Source organism: Sciurus vulgaris (genome assembly GCF_902686455.1).
Source record: "Sciurus vulgaris genome assembly, chromosome: 4".
Lineage (NCBI taxonomy): Eukaryota > Metazoa > Chordata > Mammalia > Rodentia > Sciuridae > Sciurus > Sciurus vulgaris.
This window is the reverse complement of record NC_136464.1, coordinates 36,125,329-36,152,861: the sequence shown is the minus strand read 5'-3', so window position 1 is coordinate 36,152,861 and position 27,533 is coordinate 36,125,329. Positions and strand designations below refer to the sequence as shown.

The 27,533-nt window shown below is 41.5% G+C and overlaps 1 protein-coding gene across 4 annotated transcripts in view; it reads left to right on the top strand.

Moving 5' to 3' along the window:
- Positions 1-27,533, top strand: part of PLCE1 (phospholipase C epsilon 1) — a 333,975-nt gene that overhangs the window by 30,836 nt on the left and 275,606 nt on the right. For all 4 annotated transcript variants that reach the window (XM_079138532.1, XM_079138533.1, XM_079138530.1 and 1 more), the window contains exon 2: positions 1,536-3,106. In XM_079138532.1, coding sequence (XP_078994658.1) covers positions 1,907-3,106 — 1,200 coding nt within the window. In that variant the 5' untranslated portion in view covers positions 1,536-1,906. The remainder of the gene's footprint in view (positions 1-1,535; positions 3,107-27,533) is intronic.

The following is a 27,533-nucleotide window of genomic DNA, read 5'->3' as shown; positions in this document are numbered from 1 at the left end:
CCCTCGGAATAGTTACCTCTCAATGGTGGGATTAGTGTTTTTAAAACTTTTCCCCATGTCATTTTCTGCATCGTTTGAATTTTATTTAACTGAGCATATACCTATAAAAATAAAAAAGAGGCACTTTCAAAATAAAAGAAAAAAGAAGCCAAGTTGGAAGGAGGATGCAAAAAGCAGGAAGGGCTGGGGTGATGAGCTCGGAGGCGTTGCTCTGTGTGGCTGTATTTTACCCCGTGAAGAATGTGATTGCTCGGGTATTGTCAGATCCTTTAGGGTGATTGTGAAGACTTGCATATGCTGAGAGCAGGTGAGAGACTATGTGTGCGAGGGGACATATAAGTAATAGCATAAAGGGAGGTTGATGACTTTTTGGGAAAAGAGGATACAGGAAAGCAAGGGGAAGAAGGACATCTATGTGACAAAGAGCAAAGGCAAAGCAAGCTGGCATAGACCACGAAGCGTGACTGCCAATGAATGGCCTTAGGAGAGAGCGATACCTACTTGCAATGGGCACCTTCTTGTTCCAGAGTGTCCTTCGCAGTTGCACCTCCTCAGCTGAATGGAAATTTGTTTCATTTCCCCTCTCTGTTGGTAGAGTTGCTGGCGTGCACTAGTTTTCCAGCCCAGGACTTATTTGTTAGAAACTCCACAATGCATTGTTATTATGATTTTTGCTTTAAAATGGTCAATGATCTTGTTAAGATCATGATTATCTTGTTTAAAACATGAGAAAAAATGTATTTACTCACATGCTTAGCATTTTCAGACTATTCCTTTACACAGAGGCAGATTTCTCTCTGGCATTTTCCTTCTGCCTAAAGGACTTCCTTCGTTGTTTCTTATAGTGAAGATCTGCTAGTGATGAATTCTTTCAGCTCTGTATGTCTGCAAAAGTTTTTGTTCATTTTCATTTGCAGAACACATTTTTGCTGAGTATAGAATTCTCAGTTAACAGTGCTTTTTCTTTCAGTACTTTAAAGATTTGCTCCACTTCCCTCTGGTTTGCATTGTTCCTGGTGAGACATCTTCTGTCATTCTTATTTTTTGCTCCTCTTTGTTTAGTGTGTCTTATTTCCCTGGCCTCCCTGAAGTCTTAGCTCTTTCTCTTCTACTCAGGTATGCTGCTGAGTTCTGAGTTCCCTTTGCTGCCCTATGACCTGGACAGTCTCTAAGTAAGAAACCAGAGCATTTATAGGGCTCACTTCGTTTTTTCCCCTCTTCTTTCAGAGATCAGTGTTCTGTTTTGCCTATTCAGTGTCTGAAAACCATTATTCCTTGCCCCCCCCCCAAACCAATTTGTTTAGTTTTTAAAGGTGAGAGAATAAATTTTGTTCTTATTACTCCATTTTGGCTGGAAACAGAAGTTCTGAATTGTTTAAACATCATCCCCCATTTTTTTTCCCTTTAAACATTAAAACTAACTTGATTGCAAAACTTCTTACTCATAATTGTCCTATATTTTATATTAATTTATGAGCTCATTTTTGAAAACATGCTTAGTGCTACAGTGTTTGACATTATCTCTTTTCTTACAGGAAACAGGAAACATTCAAGTTGGATTTTTAAATCATTGCAAGTTAATGATGGACCAGAAATTATAGAGTGTAATCCTGAATGAAAGACTTCAGTTTTTTTTTTTTTTTTTTTGCGCTCCAGATAACAGAGGAAAGAAGATATAACTGCCATATTAAAACTCTTATCTAGAATAAAATATTCATAATAGGAAATTATAGGTGGGAAATTTTATTTGGCTCTTAGTGTACCTAATTGAAAGGAATCATCACATTTCTCAAAAGAACTTGTTTAGATCTGAGATTGTTTCAACAGTCAGTCATTTTCTAGAAATCTTGCCATGATCAGCAGGGAAGAGAAACAGCAGTAGCTGAAAACCTGTGCATCAGTCAGGATGACTTCTGAAGAAATGGCAGCTTCTGTTCTCATCCCTGTGAGTCAGAAAAAAGTGGTGCCTGCCCAGTCAGCCATAGATGAAAATAGTGAAAAGGTCTCTGACATCAGTATTCCAAAGACTCATACTGTCAGGCAAGGTGGGCAGATCTCTCATACCATCTCGCAACAGAACAAGCTTCACGAAGAATCTTCTGGAAGCCACTTGCCTAATGTTCTCTCAGTAGCAAGGGAGAAAATGCAAAGTGATGAGAACAGTAATGAAAAGTGCTGGGAGGAAAGCGTGACAGATCCTGTGAAAAACCTTAACATTAACTGCAACCACATAATGCGAAACCATCAGCATGGCCTTCCTCAGGGCCGCTTTTATGACACGTGTGACTCCATCACGGAGGAAGGCCTCTGTTTGGAAACTGGAATTCCTTCTCCACTGGAAAGAAAGGTGTTCCCTGGACTTAAACTGGAAATAGATCCACCTCCCATGAGCATTAGTCCTTTAGGAAATCACTCTGAGATCATCAAGACCCACGGAGTGCAGCCTGACAGCAGCATGGCGGTATTTCATTTTCATTATGAAGTTGACAGAAGAATGTCAGACCCTTTCCATACCCTATCCGAAAGCTTAATTTTGGATGATTGTGGAAATTGCATTCCACTTCCTGGTGGGGGGCAAAAGCAAAATTACGCAGCTTATACTTGTAAACTGATGAAGTTGGCAAAAAGCTGTGATAACAGGAATGGGCAGCTGCAGTGTGAGCATTGGGACACCTGGAATGATAAATACCTGTGCTTTCAGGGCGCTGGCCAGAAGGATGACATGCTATGCGCAAGTGATAGCATTGGCAGGGGGGGTTTCACTGACAGTCCTCCCACCAAGACTTTTTTGAGCCATTTTGAGGATTTCCCTGATAATTGTGAAGATACAGAAGAAGACTTTTTTAAAAGCAAAAAGGAGCGGTCCACTTTGTTAGTCAGGAGATTTTGCAAAAATGATAGGGAAGTAAAGAAGTCTGTATATACAGGGACAAGAGCAATCATGAGAACCCTGCCTTCTGGCCACATTGGACTAGTTGCTTGGAGTTATGTTGATCAGAAAAGAAATGGCTTCTTATCGCCTTGTGGGGGAGTCACGGAACCTCTGTCCACAGTGGAGATAAGGCACGGTGGGGTCCAATGTGTATCAGAAGCCCTGTGGTATATGGTAAGAGTTCAAGTTTCTTTTATACTTTCTTTAAACTTGATCTTTTCAAAATCCAAATTTCCATTGTCTTAATTCATGGAAAATATTAAGACCTGTCAAATTATGATTCTTAGGGGGGGCATTTGTAGCTATTGGAAAATAGATACTCCAATTGATAGCTATTGAGATTGAGTCGACTCTGCAACATTGTAAGTAAGTAATAAAACATGGCAGAATTAGAATTATAATCCAGGCATTTTGCTCTTAGGTAATTTCTCAAAATCCAGAAAGAAATAAAACTCAAAGTGAGCATTTAAAGGAGCAGAAGACTTCTGTTCTTTTCGGTGTCTGTTCATTAGGTCATCCCCTTTTGGTGATGTTTATGTTATTTCAGACTTGACTGAGTTAGACATGGTGATTCTAATGCCGGTTACACGTTACAGTTAGTGTCCGGGCCAATCCCAGTTCCTTTGAATCAGAAGTGCTGGGGTTTGGGTAGAGCTTGAATATTTATTCAAAGTACCCTTAATGATTCTATGGGTTCTATGGAGTTGAGAACTGTTGACTAGGAGTTTAAACTGAGCTCTTAGCTTTTTGACTGAGAGATTTTAGGAATATTTGCTCTGCCCTGATGCTACTTGGAAGCTCAGGAACAGCAGGGAGCTTGCCCGAGGAGTAAAAGCCTGCAGGCCTGCTCCGCGCAGATGACCATTCACCCGAGCCAGTGTCTGCAGATTTGCTTCTGGGGCTCTTCACTGGATCCCACACAAGTCACAGGTGTGGACTGCCTGTCCTGCTCTGTACTATGAGTTGCCCAGCACCTCCCAACTGTGAGATTGCTGCTGAGAGCATCACGATGTCCTGCTTAGAAGTGCTGGTTTCTGTGGACACGTGTGCTTGAATGTTGAGACCACACAAGAAATGGAAGCATAATAAAAGGAATGGGAACGGGTTCCTTCAGAATTTTGGTCACAATTTCTCAAGGAGCTTGTGAGTCTGGTGCAAATTTCAGGATACTTCATGGCAAGCCAGTGCTTTCTTCCAGTTTACTCCTCTCTGCAGCCCCGTGACTGCTTCTTCTGAGTCATTTATGATCCATCTTTCAAAACTGCCCTTTTCCTCAGTCATAGGCCCTGAGCTGGTTAATTTTCAATGAATTGAATGGAAGAGGAGATGATGCAAATTCTCTTCTCCCTCCCTAGTCTCTGGAGGTGGGGAGAGTTTGCCATACCTCTGTCAGAGGGACTATAGGAACTGCCCTTCTATCTGAGACCAGGCTCACAGGGGACTGTGGACATTTTTATTAACCCTTAAGATGCAGCTGTTGGATGGGCTGGGCATCTTCTGTACAGTCTTAGGGCAGATTTCTGAAAGAGAGAGGTGTACATATGGTGAACATGTACACCACAGCATATCAGGGATCCATAATTTTTGTCTCAAGTATGGTCTTCTTGCCACGTCACTGTTTAGTTGAGAATGTGGTGGGAATCCTTCTCAAATGTTGCACAGATGAGCTGTACCCATGTGCCCTCACCTCCCATGAATTGCCTTCATCACCTAAAAGGTGTGTATCTGATGATGTGCTCCTGTTCTGCTTTCTGATTATTTTATGCATGTCCTTCCTGGTTCACCAGTCAGATTGTAAATTGCTAAGGGCAAGAACTGAGCCCTATCTTTTTCACTCTCTGTCATGCAAACGTAATTAATGCCAAATATATGGTTAGAAACAGTCTCTGGAGTTAGTCAACCTGAATTTATAGTGTGACTGACTACTACAATGCATCAAATGAATAAATAAATAGAAGGAAGACCAATAGAGTAGAGGAAGGGGATTGAGGGAGGGAGGACAGGAAGGAAGGGGATAGTACAAGGATTTAAAGGGAGAAAGCTATGTTATATACATGTATGAATATGTCAACATGAACTGCACTGTTTTGTATAACTACAATGCACACGATTTTTTTTTTTTAGACACTGAAAACAAATTGTGACTGAGTCTATCACTGACGGGCAGGTTGCTTAACCTCTTTGTTCCTAGTTACATATACAAACTGTTGGAGGGACCGTAAGAACTGCCCTTCCATCTGAGATAATGGTATTCTTGTGGGTGTTGAATGTTACCTCTCAGCACAATGCCGCAAGAGCACGTGCTACTGTTCTCTCCCGCCATTCACTACCTGCTGTGTGGTGGTCTCATTCCCAACTCATTCTGCTCTTTGGTGGTATTTCACTCAGGGGCTTTTATACTAGTATGAATTTGAACGTGCAGAACCTGCAGACATTCTATACATTCAATCAAATACAGATTGAAAGTATTTGAAAAAATATCATGTCTGTTCTGAACATGCAGACTTTTCCTTTGTCATTATCACAATACAGCGTGATAACTATTTGCATAGAACTGATACCATCTTAGTTATTATAAATAATTTAGAGATCATTTGAAGTATACAGGAGGATATGGATAGGTTATATAAAAATACTACATCATTTTATATGAAGATTTTGGCATCTTCCAGAGGTCCTGGAACCAATTCCCCATGGGTACCAAGGGATGCCTGTATGTCTTAATCTATGATATGGTAGCTTGAATAATCCTTCCCACGTGTCAAAAAAATGTGTTATTTGTCCAGTTAATTCTTTGGCCTCACATTAAAAAATTTTTTCTTGGATGCCTTGGTCAAAATGGCCTAATTAATTTATATTTGCACAGCTGTGCAGTGAAGAATGGATTTGAGCGGAAGACATTAATGAGAATTAATGCATGCTGACTAACTATATTGGTATCCTCCTCCTCCTGCTTGTAAAACAGGAAAGCCCTGCCCCCTTAACCCCTTGACAGTCCTACTCCCTCTCTCTTGCTCTCAATTTATTGGCTCAAAAAGGTGGGGTAATTTGGCAAATGGCTAAAGTCTCCAGGTTAAAAATTGGTTGAGCGTATTTATCCTTTTAAAAAATTCTCTCCCCATCTGAATTTTGGGGAAGTTCGGAATCCTAGAGTTATCTTGAAGGTAAAGTACGAGGAGTTCCTGCTTCTGCCCTGCCAGACAAGCTCATGTACCCTGAGTTCCACCTGCATCAGAAGGGGGTCCAGGGATGGAAAGGGCAGAAATTCCACCAGCTCTTCTATTGGTACTTCATGTATTTCCCTGCCTTGATCCACAAGAGGGTTTACTGTACACAGATAGGTATATATGGCAAAATAGAAAACATAAGTAATCTTCATATTGAAATAAAAAACAAAGAATAAAAATGAAAAAATAAATCAAGAAAATACAGAGAGAAGAATTTAAAAAGTGTTTTTTAAAAAATTAGACTCTGGCGGTGATGTGGCTCATCGGTAGAGCACTGCCTAGCATGTGTGAGACCAAGTTCAATCCCCGGTACCACAGGGGAAAACAATCAGACTAGGAAACTGTACACTAAAAAGCAGGGTCAAAACCAGTTTCCATATCTTGCTTTCTTCCTTCTGAAAGGTTTCTTCTTCATTCTTTACTATCACACACAGAAAATTAAACTTAAGAGGCAACGACAATTTTTTTGAGCATTTAACAATAATATCTTTGTTGGTATAAATATCCTTGATTCTATATTTTGTCTCTTTCAAACTGAACTGGATTGAACCATCAGAGGAAGATAATGTCTTTGTTATGTGTAAAGTGACCCATTGATAATAAATTTATCTTCTAATTTGTAACTTTTATGAATGATCAAATATCCAATGAACCTTCTGTCTAATGTTGTAAGAGATGACTGTTGAAGCAGCAACATGGCTTGTTTTATGGTCTGGAAATTTGGTTGCCTTGGAGCTCAGGGACAGTTTGGACCTTGAAATAATTAAAATTTCATGGGGTGCTTAGGCGAAGCTGGAAGCCTTTGGTTGGTGAGATGCCAGGCTGCCTCTTCCATTACTGAGGTTCGTGACATGGGTATAGGACGATGCTGGCCCTTCCTGCTGAGCACAGTCAAGGGAATCCAACCCTCACTCATCCCTGTGCAGTTTAGTCACGTCTAGTGCATCAGTGGAAAATGTGACATGCTGCCCCAGGCCAGCTCTGTGATGATCAGACCACTTTCTTTTACAAACTGCATTGGGACAGTGTAGAATAGACTCACTTCTGCATCTCTGTGGTTATACCTGTTCTTTGGCGAGGATTTGGTAAGAGATGGAACAAAAACTCCTGACTTCAGACTCTGGTTTGAGGTGATTGCATTCAAGGCCACTACAGCCTTGGGGCAGTATCAACAGCCCCTTTCTCTCCCCTAGATGTTCTGCATAATGGGAATCAGCATCTGGAGAGGCCCCATGTCTTAGAATGCTTCATGGTTAGTATGTGGCCAGAGAAGAATCAGAGCAAGAGCATGTAGCTGGTCTCATCCACAACCTGCATCCTACAGAGGGACCACCATGGAATGACTCCACACGGTCATGAGTAATAGGAGTTTCCTCTCTGTGGGTGCTGACTCAAGTAGGGCAGACCCCTCAGGGTTTATGGGCATCTCGGGGTGATGGGTAGATTTTACCTTAGTGACCAAATGATTCAGCTCTCAAGGATTTGAAGCATCAGTGTGGGGTCAGGGTGACCATCCTCTAACCCCCTTGACTAGACCAACTGGTGGTCTCATTTTCTGCCTCTGGAGAGTGCCCACAACACCCAAATGGGGCCCCTCTCAGTGCTTCTTTGTTCTAGCAGCTGACCTGGACACATCCAAAGCCAAACATTAAATATGGGTCCTGCAGAACTCAGTCATGCAAGCCCCTCTACACTTGGCCCTCTGCCTTGAATCCCAGGCCCTTCCCTGAAACCTTCAGAAAGCACCATAAAGAACTACCTCAGCCTCCAGCAACACAAAGACCCGTGATCACCTTTGAAGGTTAAGGAGTGTCCTTTCTCGGAAGCACAGTAGTAGATCTCCTTGGAGGGAGGAGAGATGCTCTGATTTCTTTTTATTCTTTTTTTAAAAATAATTTTATTGAGATACAGTTCATATGCCATACACCCACCCATATAAAGGGTACAGTACATTCACAGACGTGTGCAACCTTCACTGCGGTCCATTTTAGATTCCTTTCATCATCTCTAAAGGAAGCCCAGTGCCCTTTAGCATCCCCTCCCTCCTCCCTGCCTGTTGCCCGCTTCTCAACCCTAAGAAACCACTAATCTACTTTCTGTTGCAGCCAATTTCCCTATTCTGGACTTTCATCTGAATGAACTCATACAGTACGTGGTCGTTTGTAACTGGCTTCTTTCACTTAGTGTGATATTTTCAAGGTTCATGTGTATTGTAGCACGTAGTACTTCATTGTTTTTATGGAATAATATTCCATTGTATGGCTATAATACATTTTATTTTATTTATCCATTCATCAGTGGCCAGACATTGGGTTGTTTTCAATTTTGGCTATTATGAATGGTGACCCTGTGAACTTACAAGTATAGGTTCTTGTGAGGACATCCATCTCCAATTCTCTTAGGTACATAGCTGGGAGTAGAATTGCTGGGCCTATGATAGCTCTCTGTTTTATCTTTTAGGGAACTGATAGACTGTTTTCAAAAACAATGGCACTATTTTTTCAGTAATGCATGAGAGTTCCTTCCAGTTTTTCCATATCCTGAGCAGCATTTGTTATTGTCTGTGTTTCTGGTTATAGCCATCCTAGTGCATATGAAGTGATGTTGTACTGTAGTTTTGATTTGTGTTTCCCTGATGGTTAATGACCTTGGACATCTTGTCATGGGCTTGTTAGCCATCTATATTCTTTTCTTTTGAAGAAGTATCTAGTCAAATCCTTTGCTTCTTTTTTTCTTTTTTTCTTTTTGGCAGCATTGGGGATCAAACCCAGGACCTCACACATGCTAGGCAAGTACTCTATCACTGAGCTACATCCCAGCTCCTTTGCCTATTTTTAAATTGAATTGTCTTTTAATTTTTGAGTTCTTTACATATTCTAGATGTAAGTTCATTATCAGATGTAGGGTTTGCAGTGGAGATTTAGATAAAGGTATAGATAAAATGAATGAAAGTCAAGGAAGTAGCACAGAAGTTTTACAATTTTTGTTTTGTTTTGTTTTTTTGCAGTGCTGGGGATTGAACCTAGGGCCTTGTGCTTGCAAGGCAGACACTCTACCTGAGCTATATCCCCAACCTGAAGTTTTACAATTTTAATGCACAATGAACTTGTTAAACCTGTTCTTTGGACATCAATCTGATTCTCAGTCTTTCTTAAGTTACCCCACAAGGAACAACTTCCTCTTTTTCTTTCTTTTTTCTTTGTGGTATAGGATTGAACCCAGGGCCTCATGTATGCTAGGCAGATGTTCTACCAACTGACCCATATCCCCACTCCTTTTCTAAATTTTACTTTGAGACAGTATCTCACTAAGTTGCCCAGACTGGCCTTAGACTTAGGATCCTCAAGCTTCAACCTGCCATGTAGCTGGGGTATAGGTGTATGATGCCATGTCTAGAGCAACAACTTTCAATTAAGATTTTCTTTTTTATCTTACTTCTACAAATTATCCCCAGTCTCCAGTTTTCAGTTTTTTCCATTTCTCCCTCCTTCCTTTTGGCCTAAGCTTTTTATTCTATGGATCATTTTTCTTATTATCCAAATTCTGTTCCTCAGATTAGTGGCAGGGAAGCACATTTCCTGTCTGTGAACTTGTGCATCACCAGGAAGGCAGCCAGGACTAATGGTTGAGGAGGAGGCCACCACCTCCTGGTAATGTACCTCATTATGCACAGGTGCAAGCAGAGTCGGGGCTAGGGGAGATGTGTGAGGTACCCATTAGAGGAGATGTGAGGTGCACCAAATTTAAGGAGGCACTTAACTCTCGGGTTTCCCAAGTGCCTACCCTGTACTGATTAGTGAATGCCTTTTGAGTGCTGGGCAGCTTATGTGTCTCACCCTGGTTCCAGTCCTCGGCACAAGGGTCTAAGAGAGTCTGTGGTTTAGAAATGAATATAATCTCCCTAATCTGGAAAGACCTTGACTTGAACCTCCATGGAACTCAACATAGATATTCTTAAAATGCAAGTGAAGAGTAGCTTCTACAGTTTTAAGGAGTTGAAAAGCAAAACAAAAAAAAAAAAAAAAAAAATATTTCCACCATTTTTCTGACCCAAAATGCAGTCTGTAAAAATAAAAAAATAATTTTAAAAAACCGTAAAAAAAAAAATGAACAACTTTACCATCCAGCTCAAGAAGTAGAACAAATAGAACATTAACACTGTCTTGAAGTCACCTGTGTATAATCTCGAATAGCAACCTCAGCCACTATCCTGAATTTTGTGTTTATCAGATTCTTTGCTTTTCTTTGCAACTTCATCACCTACATATGCATCCATAACATATGCATATAAATGTGAGTTTATGTTTATATTTTGTTTTTAATTTTATGTAAAAGCCCACTTTTTTTTCCCAATGACTTATTTTCCTGAGCATGAGATGCATTCATATTAATGTATATAGCTGCAGTTTATTTGTTTCTGACTATTGTATACATGAAAGTTTTATTCTTCCTCCTGTTGATAAACATTTGGGTTGTTTCCAAAACTTTGGTATAATAAAATGTTGTTGCTATGTGAAAAAAAAAAAAAAAGAATATTTCAAGGCATGTGAAAATTACATGAAATTCAGATATCAGTGATCAAAAATAAAAGTGGTTGGAACATAGCCACACTTGTTCCTTTACATGTTGTCTGTCTATAGCTGCTTTCGTGTTGTAATGGTGCAGTTGAGTAGCTGGGACAGAGACTGTATGATCTGCGAAGAGTCAAATATTGGGGCTGGGGAGATAGCTCAGCTGGTAGAATGCTTGCCTTGTAAGCACAAGGCCCTGAGTTCGATCCCCAGTACCCAAAAAAAAAAAAAAAAAAAAAAAAGAGTCAAATATTTATTATCTGGTCCTGAAGCACAGGTTTGCCTACTCCTGGCTCAGGGACCACTCTCTGCCTGGATCACTCCTATCCTCTCCCGAGCTTAGTTTCACATGCTGTTAGTGGTCCTCCCTGCCAGGCCCCCATTCCCAACCCAGACTCTGAGCCAGAGTTTCTCTGACAGTCAGTGCTCAATACATATTTCTTGAATGATTTCCTGAATTATTAATGAAGAAAGGCAGTTTCCAGCCACTCCCGATGTCTCCTTCTCTCCTTCCCAGATCCAGTGCTGTCTTGTTAGCTACACCCCTCTCCCCTTTCCCCTGGAGCTTGGAACCAGCTCTTTTGTGCAATACCTGGGACAGAATCAGATTTCCATTAAAGTTCAAAGGGGTCTTTCCAAGCCTGTGAACCCAGAGATCCATGCTTGTCACCTCTCCAGAGTTGGCCGGAAACACAAAGAAGGATCATGTTTGTATCTCTTTGTTCCTGGCTCCCCCTTTCAACTGCCTGTAAAGTTTCCAGATGTTTTGTGCTTACAAGGAAAGATCCAAGACTACTTTGTACTGCAGAGGCTAAGAGGAGAGAAGCCCCCTTTTCCTGGAGCACTGTGCCTGCCCTTCAAGCCCCCAGTTCTTACCAGGCCTAGTTTCCACGGGACCAAAGGGAGTCTAGTTTCTGTTTCTCAGTGGTGGCCAGGGATGGGGATGGTGGTAAAGGAATAAGGACAGCCCTTTTAAGTTGGAGAGATCACTGTGGGGATCTGGAAGGTGTTGGACTAGTTTCTCCAAACTGACTTTAAGACTCTCAATACTGCCTTGAGACAGCAGTCCTCTCTCCTAAAATAAAATAAAAAAAAAAAAACCCAAGTACCAATTTCAGCTCTGCCAATAGCTGAGTATGTGATCTTGAGCGAGTCACTTAGAGCCTGGGATTTTAGTTCCTTTGAGTATAAAAAGAATGAGGGCAGACATGAGCCAGACACTGTGAATGCAACTGGCATGTGTGATTTAAGGAATGGCAAATCGCACATGTCATCCTAACTCTAAAAGCCCACCAGTGTGTGACTTCCTGACTTAAATCCTGGCCTTGGATTTTGGATTGAGTCAATATTCTACCTCTCCAGGTAGTGCCTCCTTGAGGTTTGATTTGGAGAGAACCTAGTTGCTCCTGACACCGGATGTTCAAGAAAAGCAGAGGGAAAAGGGCTTCACCACTGGTTAATCCCTGAAATGCCTGTAGTAGTAAGAAGCAAACACTGTGTTCCAGGCCTTGTCTTTCCCCTGTCCTTTTGTTCTCGTAGGAACTCTCTATTAGGCAGGTATTAGTAACATCCCCACTGCATATTCAGTACAAGGAACAGCATGTTCATCAAAGTCACACTGTTTTGGGACTTGGACCCAGGTCTGGCTGCCTCCAAAGTCCATGCCCAGAGCCGCTCCTCAGAAGTTCCTCGGGAAGGTTCTGATGCAATTCACCCCTATAACTTGGCAGAGATTCTGCTCTCTTATTAAATGTGCAAATGTTGAGCTCTTTCTTTCTTCAAATGTGAGCTGGGTGTGACCTTTGGATGAATGGGAGTCATGGGGGAACAATACCAATTCTTAATGCGAGGGGCGTGTTGGCTATTGAAATGGCTAAGATTTATTTTTATGACTCAGCAGCTAGGGGAGAGGAAACCAAGCCCGAAGGTTTGAATTTTTTACTGAATTGCTGTAATTTAGAAGTACATTTAAGAAGTTTTATAAGTAAGTAAGCAAGAACAAAGTCCAAAGCAAACTGCTCACATCTGAGTCAGAATATATAGCTTATGATCATGCTGAAATGCTCAAAACTATTGGGAACATCATGTAGCATTTTTTTCCATCTTAAAGTGTTCTGTGATCTTCCAGGGTCCTGACCAACTGACCTGAGCATGAAAAACATGACTCAGTAGCCTTTCTTCCCAGAGTTATGCCATTAAGATGAAGTTGTCTCCTCCCTCAGAAGGTTAGGGGTGGGAGAAGAACTTGAAACTGGTGTGTATTCAAGCAGTTGACAAATGTTGTAAAATCTCCCTGTGAGTATAGCCTTTCTATTCTTCCTCCATGCCCTAAGGATTCAGTGTGGGCCCTGGTGGGGGAAAGGGACATAAAATTATTGAAGGGCATAAAAATTCATCCAGAGGCAGCCTCATTTTCTTTCCTAAGTGCTAAAAGCATGGAGTCAAACCTCAGTTCTTGGGTTTTCTTTTCAGGGTGCTGGTGTGAAAGAAAGAATAATTTTATTTTCAGTTTAAGATTAGGTCACTCTTCTTACCAACACCTACTTCTCTTCTCCCTCTATTTTAATAGAATAAGGAATCAATTTGTTAGTAGACCATGTTGAGTAGCTCAGCTTCAGAGAGATTTAGCACCAAATTATAAATGGTGACACTTTAATAGTGAGTATGATGTGCCTCAAGAGCCAGCGTGTGGGAGTTTGGCTGTTGGAAAGCCCCATGGCTTCAGTTTTTCCAGATTGTGTACCCTTCCATCAAATAGTAATTCCTGAGCTTTGAAAAACTCTCCTCTAGATCAAGGGAGAAGTTCATCTGAGTTCTAAATTGTTTAATAGCAAATGCATTATTTCTCATTTAATGAGATCCAGAAAATGGTCTCAGGTCCTGGGTGAACTTGCCAGTTCTCCTTGTGATGGCCACAAACCGTAATGATGGTATGCCTCTGGATTAACTGATATTTTTTTGTGAGGAAAATGCCATTATTATGGCGACCATATTTTCCAAATAAAAAATTGGAACTTTTTATTCAGAGGATAGAAGGGCAGAATATTTAAAATTGAGACTGACCCAAGAAATCCAGAAGGAATGGTGTTGGTAGCTATTGATCACAAAATAAAGGGAAAAGAATGCAAGGAAAGCAGGAAAAGTCTAATTGTTGCTGGAAAGGTCGGAGCCTCAAGATGAATGACTGGATAGTGGTGGCAGAGAACCATTGTCCACACGTAAAAACAACACATCAGGAGCTCAGAGAATCCAGTGAATATTATTCTTAGCGTTTTTGTTAGTCTGTGTTTTTGCCAAATGCATTTGGTAGCTACCGTGTCTTGAAAGTGTGAAGGTGATGAAATAGATTTATTTTATACTCCTGGACATGCTCAGCTTTTATAAGGAATCACCTTGCAAGACTGCCCCCAATTTCCATTTATGCTGTAATTATGCAAAATATCTTCATCCTTTGAACTTAGATTGAGATTTTAGAAACAGTCCGTTCAGGCATCCTGGCTAATGCTGACTTGGGTCAGAATATCAATACAGAATAGAATTGATTGTATTGGGGGGGTATTATAAGCGACTGAAGGTAAAAGGAGGTGTTTTGTAGATGTTCTGAGCAAAGATAAAATGACAAGTCTGGATATAGTACAAACTTCACCATGGCCTCAGTCTTGCCAACTGCTTTCCTTGATGCACCCACAAATAATGCACCAATGGTTTGGGCTGAGCCTCATGGCGAAGGGCAGATTGAAATTGAGCCGCATCTTCCTCACCCACTTTGCTGGGTGCCCTGGGAAAGGACATGGTGCGCCCAGTCATACATAATGATGGCAGGGAACAGAATCACAGGGAACAGAATCACAAGAGCTTCCAAAGCTCAAGACTAAAGCTGTTCTTTTGGATTCATGTATTTTGTGCTCAGCACAGTGGAGTCTGTTGAGTTTCAAAGGCCTGAGATATAAAAAATTAAATTAGTCCAGAAAAATGATTTTCGAGGTGAATATGAAATAAGTATTTGGTCACTTTATGAATTATAGAATTTCTGAGCTGGAATGGCCCTGTCACCTTATCTACTCCCTCGTTTTATAGATAAAGTGACCAAGGCCAAAGAAAGGGAGTTCCTTGACTAGGTTCACACAGTAAATGACAGAAGACCTGAAACTAGAATCTGGATCTCCATAGAGTCTATCTCCTCATCTCTAGAATACAACAAAAATGTAAATTTCTGGTAGAACCGGTCACGTAGTAGATATTCTATTAATGTCAGCTGATTTGGAACACTGATTCCTTTAGAGTTCCTGGGAAGCACGGATTCCTGCTGTAGCACTGCCCTGGAGGAGTCCGCGTTGGGGTGGTGGAGGCCAGGGCCCCAGCTGGTTCTTTTCTTTCAGCGCTTGCAGAGTGTAAATAGCCTTGGTTAATGCATAGTTTGTCTGGTGTGTCCCACCTTCCCTGATCCACTCTGGTCTTCATGGCCTATCCTGTCTTCAGTTCTTAAGGAGCTGGCTCATCTTTTTGCAATAATGTTGTCCGTTCTTTAAGTACTCATGCATGCCCCTTTGAGTGTAACCAGGTTTTGTGAGTTCATTTCTCCCCTTGGTCTAGTTTCTTTCCATCCTGCACTTGGCAGGTAGCTCTCTCTGGTTAATGACTGTAAGTTCTTCAAAGGATACAGAGCGGCCGGCCGTGAGGTCCCTCCCAGTCTCTCAGGAGGACATTTTCCCTTGTTCTTTTTCTCTTATTTATGGGAAGGAAAGCCAAATGCAAGACACTGAGCCTAGCAGGAGGGACCAGACCTGGCCCAGGAAGAGCCCGTATAGTCTGGGCTGCAAGGAATCGAGCCAGGAATCCCAGGCTCATAAAACATCAGTGAGCTGTTAAGTCCATCGGGTCTAATCCTTTATTTTACAAAGAAGGAAACTGAGGCTCAAGGAGAGACACAGACTTGCCCAGGACTGGTCAGGCTTCACTTTCAGAGCCATGACTGGAATCCAGGTTGCTCTCAAGTCACCTTTCCTGCTCTGTGCCAGGCTGCCAAACACTATTTCTGACCCTAGGGTGTGGCACTGAACTGATGGAATTATAATAACTAAGTTATTGAGGGCTCAAGCCTGCATAATGATCGAGAGTATGAGCTTGGGAGCCAGTCTGCCTAGGTTCAAATTCTGACCCTGCACGTGCCAGCTCCGTGACCTAGTGGGAGTTACTTAACTTCTTTCTCTGTGCCTCTATTTCTCAAGTGAAGACAGCATTTGACCTACTTCTTAGGGTTTGTAAAGATCAATAGATTTTTATATGTTGTTAATATATGTTAACCAAAATGTCCTAAATTGTTAAGCATTTAGAACAATACTTTGCACTATGTAACTGTTGGTGCTTTTCTTTGATTCTTAAGCCTCAATTTTTAACCACAGTGCTGTATTACCTCTCAGTAGATACAGGGGGACTCCTATGGAATGATGTAAGTTGTGAGTGACAGTCTCTAAGCACTGTAAGACTGACAGGAGGATCTGTATAGTTGGGGAGTGCTTCCTAGAGGAGGTGGTTTATTGTCTCTTGTCAGGAGACAGAAATGCTCCTCTCCACCAGTGAGAAGGCAAGATGTTCCATGATAAGAAAATTAACCACCTTACCCCCTCCCAGGAACCCATATGGCTTATTCCAAACATAATGTTGATTTCAGAGAAGCTTTGCCATTTCTTCTTAGCCATTTCTTTCCCTCCCCTGCTTTTTATGACTTCACATAAAATTTAAAGTGATGTAGTTACTCCCAGTAGAACAAGAATTTTCCTGTTTTGTTTTCAAAGCACCTTTTGTAAAAATTGCCTTCTCCACTTGCAAAAATTTGTTGCTGACATCCGTTGATGTGAGGGGAAGTGGAACAGTTTATCTGTATGTAGTTGATGATTTCCAATAATGAAATAAGCAAACAGCTGTAAATTTACCAGCCACCAGTAAAGCTAGGGACCCGACAAACCCTCCATCTAGCCACACGTGTGTCCTTTCTGGCCACCGCAAACCTCTGCCTGCTCTGCCTGCTCTGCCCTGTCCTGGACCACCAGATAGAGTCCTGCTGCCACCATTCCTTCCTTTCCTTTCTGCACAGTGCTGTGGCATCTGCATGCACTCTTAAGAGCAATATACACTTTCTAAATGCCACTGAAGTGAATGCTTCAAAGTGGTAAATTCTTATGTGATACACTGCAATTCAAAAACTACAGATTTTAAATTTTAGTTGTTTTAAGCTTCATGTACAGGTACGCTGTGTGTAACCTTTTTTAAGGAATCCCAGGCTCATAAAACATCAGTCAGCTGTCGAGTCCATCAGGTCTAATCCTATATTTTACAAAGAAGGAAACTGAGGCTCAAGGAGAGACACAGACTTGCCCAGGACTGGTCAGGTTTCACCTTCAGAGCCATGACTGGAATCCACATTGCTCTCAAGTCACCTTTCCTGCCCTGTGCCAGGCTGGGGGGGTGGCAGGTGCTGGGGATTGAACCCAGGACCTGTGCACACAAGGCAAGCATTTGACCAACTAAGCTATATCCGCAGCCCTGGTTTTTTTTTTAACACAACATTCCATTTCTAAGTTTCATTTCCTCTGCTGTGCATTGCTGTAATTTGCTTATATTGATGTCATGTAATGTTCTGGTGTGTGAATATATCGCAGTGTTCAGAAGCACTTTCCAGTTGATGGACGGGTAGGTCATGTCCATGTTTTTGTAATTTTAGACAGTCCTCCCAGGAACATGTTTGTATATGTTGCTTGTTGGATATGTTGAAAATTTTCTCTGGCTTATGCACACAGGAGTGGAATTGCTGGAACGTAGGGTATGTGAATGCTCCAGTCTGAGAGATAGCAGTAAACTGTTTGCTAAAGTTGTTATACGGTTTAACACCCCTCCCACCTAGTGATATATAAAAGATTCTGGATCCATATCCTAATTCTTGGTATTTTCCAATTTGTTATTTTGCCAAAGAGGTTAAAAGTATTTCTCTGTGGTTGGTTTTGCATTTTCCTGGTCTCCGTCCATGTTTACCATGTCTTCGTGTTTCATTGGCCATATGTTTCTTTTCGTGAAATGTCTCAGTTCTTTTGCCCATTTTCTATTGGTGCTTGTGTGTCTGATTGATTTGTAGGATTTAAAAGCTTTATTTATCTGAATTTTTTTTTGTTTTCATGTTTTACTAATTTTCTGCCATACGTAGTCTTTTCTTTTTCATAAGATTTGTTTAAATAAAATTATTCATTTTTGTACTCAAATTTGTTCATTTTATTTGATGGTCAATATTTTTCGTTAAAAAATTGTTTTCCTACCCAAAGTCTCGGATATTCACTCATATTTTCTGCTAGGAGCTTTAAAGTTTTATTTTTTTAATATCTAATTCCCTAACCCATTTAAAGGCTTAATTTTGTATGTGGTGTGAGGCAGGATCCGTTTTCATCCTTTTCTACATTGGTTCCATTTTCTACCTCCTGTATGATATCAAAATTCTACACACACACATGGGTCTTCTCTGAGCTCTTTAATCTAATTCCTTGGTTAATTTCTCTCTTAATGTTCCAGTAACATTATCAAGTCCTAACAACATCTTTTCAGAAGTGTCTTTAGTATTCTTGGCTCTTTATACTCACTCTCTTTTTTTCTTTAAATCATTATGAAGTATAGGACTCCTGCAGAAAAATAAACCATACAAAGTGTGCAGGTCTGTGTATTTCACAAAGTAAACAGAGTGATTTAACCAGCAACACAATCAGCAGTTGGAACATTAGCACCCAGAAGTCTTTCTTGTTCCTCTTCCAGTCTCTCTCTATACTTCCCACAAAAACAATCAGGCCTGTCTTCTAACATCGTAGATCCGTTTGGACTATTTTTGAACTTTTTATGATGAATTCATGGTAGGTGCTAATGTGTGTGTCTCCTTGTACTCAACATTAGACTCCTGAGACTCGTCCCCATTGCTGCACATAGCTGCAGCTTGTGCGTTCTCATTGCCGTTTTCTATTCCATTCCGTGAATATCCTACTCCTCATCCATTCCCCTGTTAGCAGTCATTTGAGTTGTTCCCAGTCTGGGGCTATTTTGAACAGTGTCCGTCTGTTCCCTACCAGTCTCTAAGCCCTTGCCCATACTGCTTCTCTCTTCCTGTCATGTCCCTATTCGCTCTACTACTTAAGATCATGGACATTTTTCAAAGCCTGAGTATGTCCCATTCCTATTACAAAGTGCCCTTAGACTACTCTCATGTAGAGTTCTTCTCTGTCAGAGAATCTAAACATGTATCCTGTGAGTTAAACTCTGAGCCTAATACTCAAAGGAGGTTTTTTGCCAAAATATGTTCTAAAATGTAATTTTTATCTAGTAACTGTGAACTAATTGGTTCTGTTTGCCAAGAAAGAATTCGAGTAGTTTTTCCTAAACATGTAAACACTGAGGTCCCTTATAGTCATATGCAAGGAAAAGTGGGAGTAAACAGCTTCCAAGAGTTTGTTCAAGTACAGAAGATGATTGATGTAACCACCTTCTATTTTATCATTCTCTGGGAGAAAGTATAAGCCAGGTTCAAAGCATGAAGTGATGGAGAAAATGATCAAGGTTTTTAATGAACTGTGTGCTTCTTCCCTTAACTATTGCCAGTTTGGGGGATAAGATACTTGGAAAGGTTGAAGCAGAGTACATATTTATACTTAGTTTATTTTAATGCCGTCAGATGACTAGGCAATGGAAACTTGATGACAAGAGCTCTTAACTACTATTTCAGATTAAGGGCTTTGAGGGACCAAAAGGCTCTGAATTACCAGTGGTTCTGAATGCATCATTTTCTTACTAAGGATGAGACTTCTGAATACACTAAATTAGAAAATATTAAGGTAAAAGCCATATCCAAACAAGTAGAACTTTCAGAGTACTTAGAAGAAATTGAAGTTGTAATTGCTGAAGAGAGTCACAGGTGTTCACCAGTAAGAACCATGCTTCAGGATTTTGCTAGCGGCCTTGGTCTAGTTTGAGATAAAACATCATTATTGTTGCTCATTTTAAGAGAAACTGACCCATCTGAAAAGGAACTGTGCCTGTCAAGGAGATATAGCACCACCTATATTTTGGAAATTTCTGGTTACATGGTCAAACGCTAGCCACAGTTTGGAGGCCAGTGGGCGTCAAAGAAGTACATTCTTTATTATTAGAAAACTTAAAGACAGGACTAGTGAAATGAACCTGGGTTCATAATTGAAAGTCATAGCTAAGCCTGCCAACATCGATATTCTTGTCAGTGTGACCAGAATTGAGCAGCAACAAGCAAACCAGCCACAGACCACAGATAGACTCGAGGTTGTCTTGCTTACTACTTGGATGCCTTCACTTGTATTGCTTAAAATGTTGTCTAACTAGGCTTTAAATCTAAAAAACATGCAAAGGGAATGCACATTTCTTATAAAGAAATATTAGTGTACAGAATTTAAAAAGTGATCATTTCTTTCTTCCCCAATTTTTTCCAACCCCTCTCCTATCCCTGAGTTAAGTTTGTTGGTCCTAGTTCCAGACCTTTCCCTATGAGTTCTTCTAGGTTTTAAGCTTCTTAAGGATGTGCATTTGTACCTTAATTTGACATTCCTTTCTGTCCAGAATAATGTTTTGCAGAAAACAGGTTCTGAGCACACACCTTTTTTGTCTGATGGTTGACTTCAGAGGGATCGAAGACAGGACGTCTCAGTGGAAACCTGAAGTCTTGTAAGAAACCAAAAGCAATGTTTTCAAAGTTCAATGCAGTTGCATTTGACAAGAAATATTGCTGATAACCTTCGATAGAGTGCTCTGATTGCTATTTTTCTATTGCCTTTTTGTCCCGAAATATCAACGTTTGAAGAGAGAAATAAACAAATCTTTGAGAAAATCTAAGTGTGATTTCCCCTCCCCACCTCTTCCTTCTTAGAGAGTGAAGAGTACTTAAGCTAGGAGGGGCACGGTAGATAAATCTATTACTTTGTGTTGCCCAACTGTAAAATTTGCTGTGGAGTATTTTTATTGGTAATTTCTTTTACAGATGTCTTGGGAGGAAAGTTGAAATTATGCTGGTAAAAACACATGTAGATTCCACATTGCAATTTAAACATACCATATTTTGTTTCCTTAAGTACAAAGGCAGGCAGTTTTTCCTCCTTTTCTTTCTCTTTCTTTTAATTAAAAGAAAGAAAGTCCCCAGTGTATTTTCCTACTTGGACTGAAAAATTAATTATTGCTTGGGAATAAAGGTAGTGAGCCTGGTGTCTCATTCCTAGTTAACCTAGTAGTTTCCTTTAAACCTAATGAACAATGACTTTTGAAGACTAAAAAAACATATAGTCACAAGGTGTGATTCATATTATTTCCCCAAGGTTTCATTTTCCTTTTTATTTGATTATTCTCTGACTCCATGACTAAACGTTTATTTGGTGCTTGCAAATTGGAACAGTCTGGACTGGAATAAGCCATTTGCCATCACTGATGAATTTCCTTGGATATGCTTTTTAAGTCCTCCTGGTGAACCTGAAGTGTACTGTCCCAAGGAACGCTTTCTGAAGGGAAAACTTCTGGAAGGGCCTCCATTTCTTTGAGTTTTCATAATAGTGGAATGTTTTATGCAGGCAGCCCGGTGAGCAGTTAAGAGCCAGTGCTGGAAGGAGTCCCAGCTTCCCGTTAACTAGCAGTGGAGCCGTCAGCAATTTACTTGATCTCCCTAAGATTCAGGTTTTTTTCACCTGTAAACTGAGAATATTGAAAATAGCACCTAATCCAGAGAGTTGTGAGTGTTGGGTATCTGAAAAAGCTCTAAACGTGACATGTAGAAATTGCTCAATAAAATTCAATGGCTGCTGTTATCCTTAGGGTCTCTGCAAGCAGGGCTACTAATAAGGAATTGCAAAGGGCTGTGGCAGAGGAGTGTGCTTTCTGTCCGAGCAAATATTGCACACAATATTGTAATATTGTACATTGCCAGAATCCATTCGCACACACAGCATTTTCCTCTGCTGTGTGGTGATTGTTTATAGTCAGGGGTCCCACCTAATCTAAGCCTCTGGGTCAAAGGGGCCTGCTCTTATATTTTAACTTTCACCTTCACCGTAGATTCTCAGGGTGTCTTGCAGTTTAAAGGTCCTCAAGAAAAGCTTATTGGAACTGTACGCAGGGAATGTGTAGGAAGAGGCTGGGTCCAACCTGCTCCAAGGTGAGGAATCTATCTTCTGAACTGTCCTCATAGTCACTGAATGGGGGCAGGGCCAGGGTTAGGCATTTCTCATTCTAACCAGGAATTGGGGCTTCCCATGTACTAGTTACTACCGTGAGAGCCAGCCTTCTAGTGCATTCTAGTGAATGAAGTTAAAGAGTAGAGCAGATTTGGAAAATAGAAGCTAGTCTATTTTACAGTCTGGCCAGATTAGTTTTTCTGTATTTTTTTTTTTTTCTAGTAAATATTTTACATTATATGGTCAGGAGTTGAGATTCAGATTTGTGAAATGCCAGAATCGAGGTTGAAGAAACAGCAGTAGGAGTGTCAGTACAAATTATCAAATCATCAAGAGACGTCTCACGCAAGTCTGAGAGTCCCAGAACATAAGAAGAAAGCCTTGCAATGTGAGAGGTAGGAATCGTCAGCCCACAAGCTTTAACTGGGAGTGACCTCAGCACGTCTCATCTTTCCAGCCAGCGAGGGTGAAATCAAACCCAAGCAAACTGGAAAAATGCAAACTCTCTGTACAGTTCTATTAAAGAAGATCTTCCCTGCTAAGACTGGGGCTCCAGGAAGGGTTTGGAGAAAAAGGAACCAACATGAAACCCACCTCCACAGCTGCTCCCCTTCGCCTCTATGGCCAGTGGTCTCTTTACCCAGCTCTTCTCTCTAGATCTTCAGTTTCTGCATTTCCCCCTGAAAACTGGCATTACTTAAACCCATCGCTATTTATTTCTTTTAGAGTAAAGTTATAGCAGTGGAATGACTGGGTCAGAGGCTGTAGATATTTAAGATCCTTGATACTTAATGCCACGTTTTCCTCTAAAAAAGATGAGCATCCCATACTTATATTTCCTCCAAAATGTGCATGACCCCTATCATGTCCTTTGTCCATTTTTTTTCTACTGCCACCTATTAAATGACCACGTGTGTAGTGGCTTAAAATAATATGAATTTATCATCTCACTTTCTGAAGAGTCAGAGTCTAGTGTGGTGTGGCTGTATTTTCTACTCAGGTTTCTGCCCAGCGAAAATCAAGGGTCAGCCAGGCTTTAGGCCTCCCTGGGGGCTTGGGGTAAACATGACTGATCTTGGTCAGGTTATTTTCCTCATCTAAACTTCAGCTCTTTCAACTGTGAAATGGAGGTAATTGTGCTGTTCCTTTTTAATATGGTTATAAGTCTTGAGTGGGGTGGTACATATAAGGGCTTAGCACAGTGTTTGGCACCTAGTAAGTACTCAATAAATAGGGCTTACTGTTATTGTTATTGTTGGAAATGGAGCTACTAGAGATTTACGACCGATAAAAATGGTTATACATTTTAATTACTTAGAAAAGACAAAGCTGAAAAATAAAGGGGAACATAAGAAATAAGATTTGCTTGCTCTAAATGTCTGTTTCTTAGTTTTGTGAACTTGGCAAGACTTTACTTCCTTGCGCCTTGAAGTATTGAGTACTCCTGTGGCTTGCCTTACAAGAAAATTACAAGGATTAGTGCATTTATATTGAACTCCTGGACTCTGATTGCGAAGTAGGAAATATTTTTTGCAGCTGGAATGCATTAATGTTAGCATGAACCCAGGCACAATTACTGGACTTAGAATCTTTTCTGCTCCTTTTCAACTTCTATGAAACCTTTTCTGTGTTTCTTAGTCTCTGTTGTGAGAACTTACCTCCCAAGACTTCCGTGAGGAGTAAGCCATGGGACATGGACACTGACTGCTCAGTGTGGCACAGTATAAGCAAAAACAGTGTTTTGGTTTTTTCTTCTGATCTGAGCAGACTGCCCCCAAAGCTTGTTTCTCACTGAGACAAGCTTAAGAAACCTGTTGTGTTAGAAGATTGAAATAGGCTGGTGGTGCACATGGAGTTCCTTTCTTGGAGATCAAAAAAACCAGCTTAAGTGGGTGATCTCTCCATGGCAGTCCCTCGGAGTTGGTGGGAATGAGACAATAACAAACCAACACCATCGGATCTGTGGATGGAACTGAAGTGTACCGAGGACCAGATTCTTAAGTAAGGTGTTCAGGACAAATGAACAATAGTAACTACCAGCCCACAGAGCAACAGTCAGGTGTTCTTATGATGCTCATACCATTAGCCAAAGAGAAATGGACTTTTATACCTTGTGTCAAGAAGATATTCCCTCGGGAGGCTGAGACAGGACGATCATGAGTTCAAAGCCAGCCTCAATAACCGTGAGGCCCTGAGAAACTCAGACCCTGTCTCTAAGTAAAATACAAATTAGGTCTGGGGATGTGGCTCAGTGATTGGGTACCCCTGAGTTCAATCCCTGGTACCCCCACCATTCCCCAGAAAAAGAAGATACTCCCTAGGATCTCCTATTTGTTTATTTTTTGTTCAGGCAAGTAGTGAAATGCAAGTTTCCCTAGTGGTATATAAATTGGAACACACTGAAAACTCAAGTGCAAATGTTAGCTTTTAGTTTTACATGCCTCCCATGACATCATGTGGAGGGGACAGCTTATGTGAGGAGCTAGCATCAGAATTAAGGGCAAAGATTCTTGAATAGACTGCCTGAGATTGAATCCAGGCTTGATCTCTTCATAGCTGTGTGCCTTTGGGTAGGTTTCTTGACCACTCTGTGACTCAGTTTTCAAACCTTTAAAATGACAGAAGAACAGTATCTTCCTCAGAATTGAAAGAATTAAAAGAGTTAACAAATGTGTAAACTTAAGAACACTATTTGATTCACAGAGCAAGCACTGCATTCAGTTACTGTGTTGATAGCTTGGTGGTTAAGAGTATGGGCACTAGACTCAGATATCCTGAGTTTGTGTCCCAGATTTCCTACCTTGTACCTACTTTATTGTACTGATGTGAGAATTAAATGAGAATTTACTGAGCACTTCATAATTCACACAGTACCTTGTACATATTAAACACTCCATATGTGTTAGTTATTGGTTTCTTGATTTTTAATTTCTTTAGATTTCAAAGACAACATTCTTAGCCCTCTAGCAGAAAGTTGGGGAAACTGAGAGGAATGACTTCTGGGGGTTAATGCCTGCCTTCCATCCCTGGAAGATCTTCCCCAGGTTCTGAGCTGGCCACTGAACGGCTGAGTCAGTGATTTCTGAATTCATTCCCCAGACCATGGTGTTCTATAGCAGCTCTTGGCAACACATCAGGTTCCATGAAAGTACATGAATCATCATGGGACTCTGTCCTGTGTACTTCTGAACCTCATAAAAACATGTGATTCTGTTAGCAGATCTCTGAAATATCCATCTTCCTGATGTTCCTGCTTCCTCTTTGCATGTCACCCTGGTACCCCTTCTGCTGCTCTCTCACCTCCTCTCTGTCCCCATGCTCAGGGCCTCCCCTCCTACTGCCTCTGACCCAATCCCCAAAACAGGTCCAGCCCTGTCCTGACGGAACTTTTTTCCCATCTGATTCCTCCCCACTGCCTTTTGCTCTGCCCTCTGCATACACCTGCTCTGCTAGGAGCCTGCTCTAGTCTCAGCCTCATTCACAGCCTCCCTCCTCCTCTTTCCTGGACAGCAGCTTCCTTCTGAACTGAAGGCGACTCACACTCCACAGTATGCATGGAAGGCCTACCTTCTCTGGGAAGGGACGAGGCTGGCTTCCTCTTTGCCCTGTGCTGGAAGTGGACAACTGAGCTGCCATTTTCCCCAGGCTGTTCTTGTCATCTGTATGAGAACCTTGCCACAGTGCTGCCACCTCTCATTCCCATCATCCTCCACCAAACACCTGGAATAGAGCCCAGCACATAGTAGGCCTTCTAATATTTGTTGAATGAAGAGAATGATCATTTTTTTTTTTTTTACTGCCCCAACCTCATTTTATTATTAGGGTGTTTATTGATTCACTGGGTGGATATTTGTAGTGATGCTAAGGGTGGCTCACCATGGGGAGCACAGAAGTGGACAAGAAGACGTGATCCATCCCCTCTGCAAGCTTGCCATGCAGGGAGGGAAAGATATAGTGCATGAATCAGTGGGTTACAGTTATGATAAGGGTTTGGGGGAAATTGTAGGGGTTTATGGTGTTTGACCCCTGGGGTAGGCAGCTAGGGCTTTCCATAAGGAAGTGAGGTTCAACTCTGTACAGAGAGGGCCAATAGCAATGAGTTAAGTCAAGAGGGGTAGGAGGAGGATGCATGTGCCAGGCAGCATGGGTAGCCTGAGGGGACAGCAACATATGCACAGTAAAGGGCTGAAAGGGACAGGAGGTGCAGAGGCAGGAGTGGGGCAGTGGGTGAGGTATGGAGAGGTGACAAGGGCCAGGCCTGAGGACTTCAGCATTCATTTCATTGACCCTTGGTATTCCTGAACATCAGGGCTATCAACTCTGCACAGGTGCTGTCTTGCCTTGTGTGTATGTTTGTTTCTATACATTATACAGCTCAATCTCTTTCAAAATTCTTTGCTTTGTCTCCAACTCAGTGATCACCTTGAGGGTACACAAGCAAATTTGTCATGCTAAGGCAGGCTCTTGGAAAACTAAGCATTAGTCTTGTTGTGAGGTGGAGCTGGGCTTCAGATCCTAGCTTTGTCACCTTGCTGGTTGATCTTGGCACAGAACTTAATGCCTCTGAGCTTCCATCTAAAGATGAGGATGAAAACTTTCACCCTCGTGCATTTGGCAAAGATTAAATAGAAGACTCAATGCAGCAGAAGCACTGAGTACAAGACTTAGATTGTGTGACTTGCTCATTGCATGGCCCTGCTTTTTGGAGGTGGAGGAGATTTTAACATCCCTGTATAGCAGGAGACAGAGTAGCCCCAGCCCTTTTTCTGCTGCTGCTTGACCTTTCTTGGCAGAGCCCTGAGCACTAATTGGGGTGAAAATTCAGGTTGCTGTGTGTGTGTGTGTGTGTGTGTGTGTGTGTGTGTGTGTGTGTTGTGGCGGTTTGTGGTTGTTCTATACTGCTTTCTTAGGCCACCTTCCAGAGTCTTTTTTCTCATCCTCTGTTCTACTCTCAACATTTGCTGTGCATGTTTAGTCCTGGCCTCTGATTCCCACTCAGCATTCCTTAGGAAAGCTCCCTATTCTAAGGTCTTCTTCCAGCTTATCTCTGCTGATCACTCTCCGTGGCTCTATTTCCCATCCCAGCTTCTCATTCATCCTCTGACTTTACCTGTTCTGGACTCTGCACCTTTGCTTGCCCTGGAATCTGGTTTTCTGTGTTTCAGCAACCCACTAATCTGGCTCCAGACCCTTGGATTGTCCTGGATAGGAGACACCATGTGCTCATTTCCCTCTGTGACCTCCTTGCTCTGGAGCCATGGCTCATTTCTGATGCTTTCCATCTGGGGATAGCAATAAGATTGGAAAACTCCATTTTCTAACCCTAGACCCAGACTCACGCCCAACCATGTCTTGGTCCGGTGTGTAAAACATCACGCTTTCTTTATTTCTCCACGGATAAGAAGCATTACCCTGGATTCCCATCACCAGTTCTGGCTCCACATACTGAAACAGAATCACCCTCTCCATGCCTCATTCTCTGTGCCTTGGCAGGGTGCAGGCAGAGAACTCAGTGCATCATCTTTGCCTTCCTCAGAAATTGTGCAGTCTTAGAAGACAGCAATTGTCCTTAACTATCTCTGGATCTCCA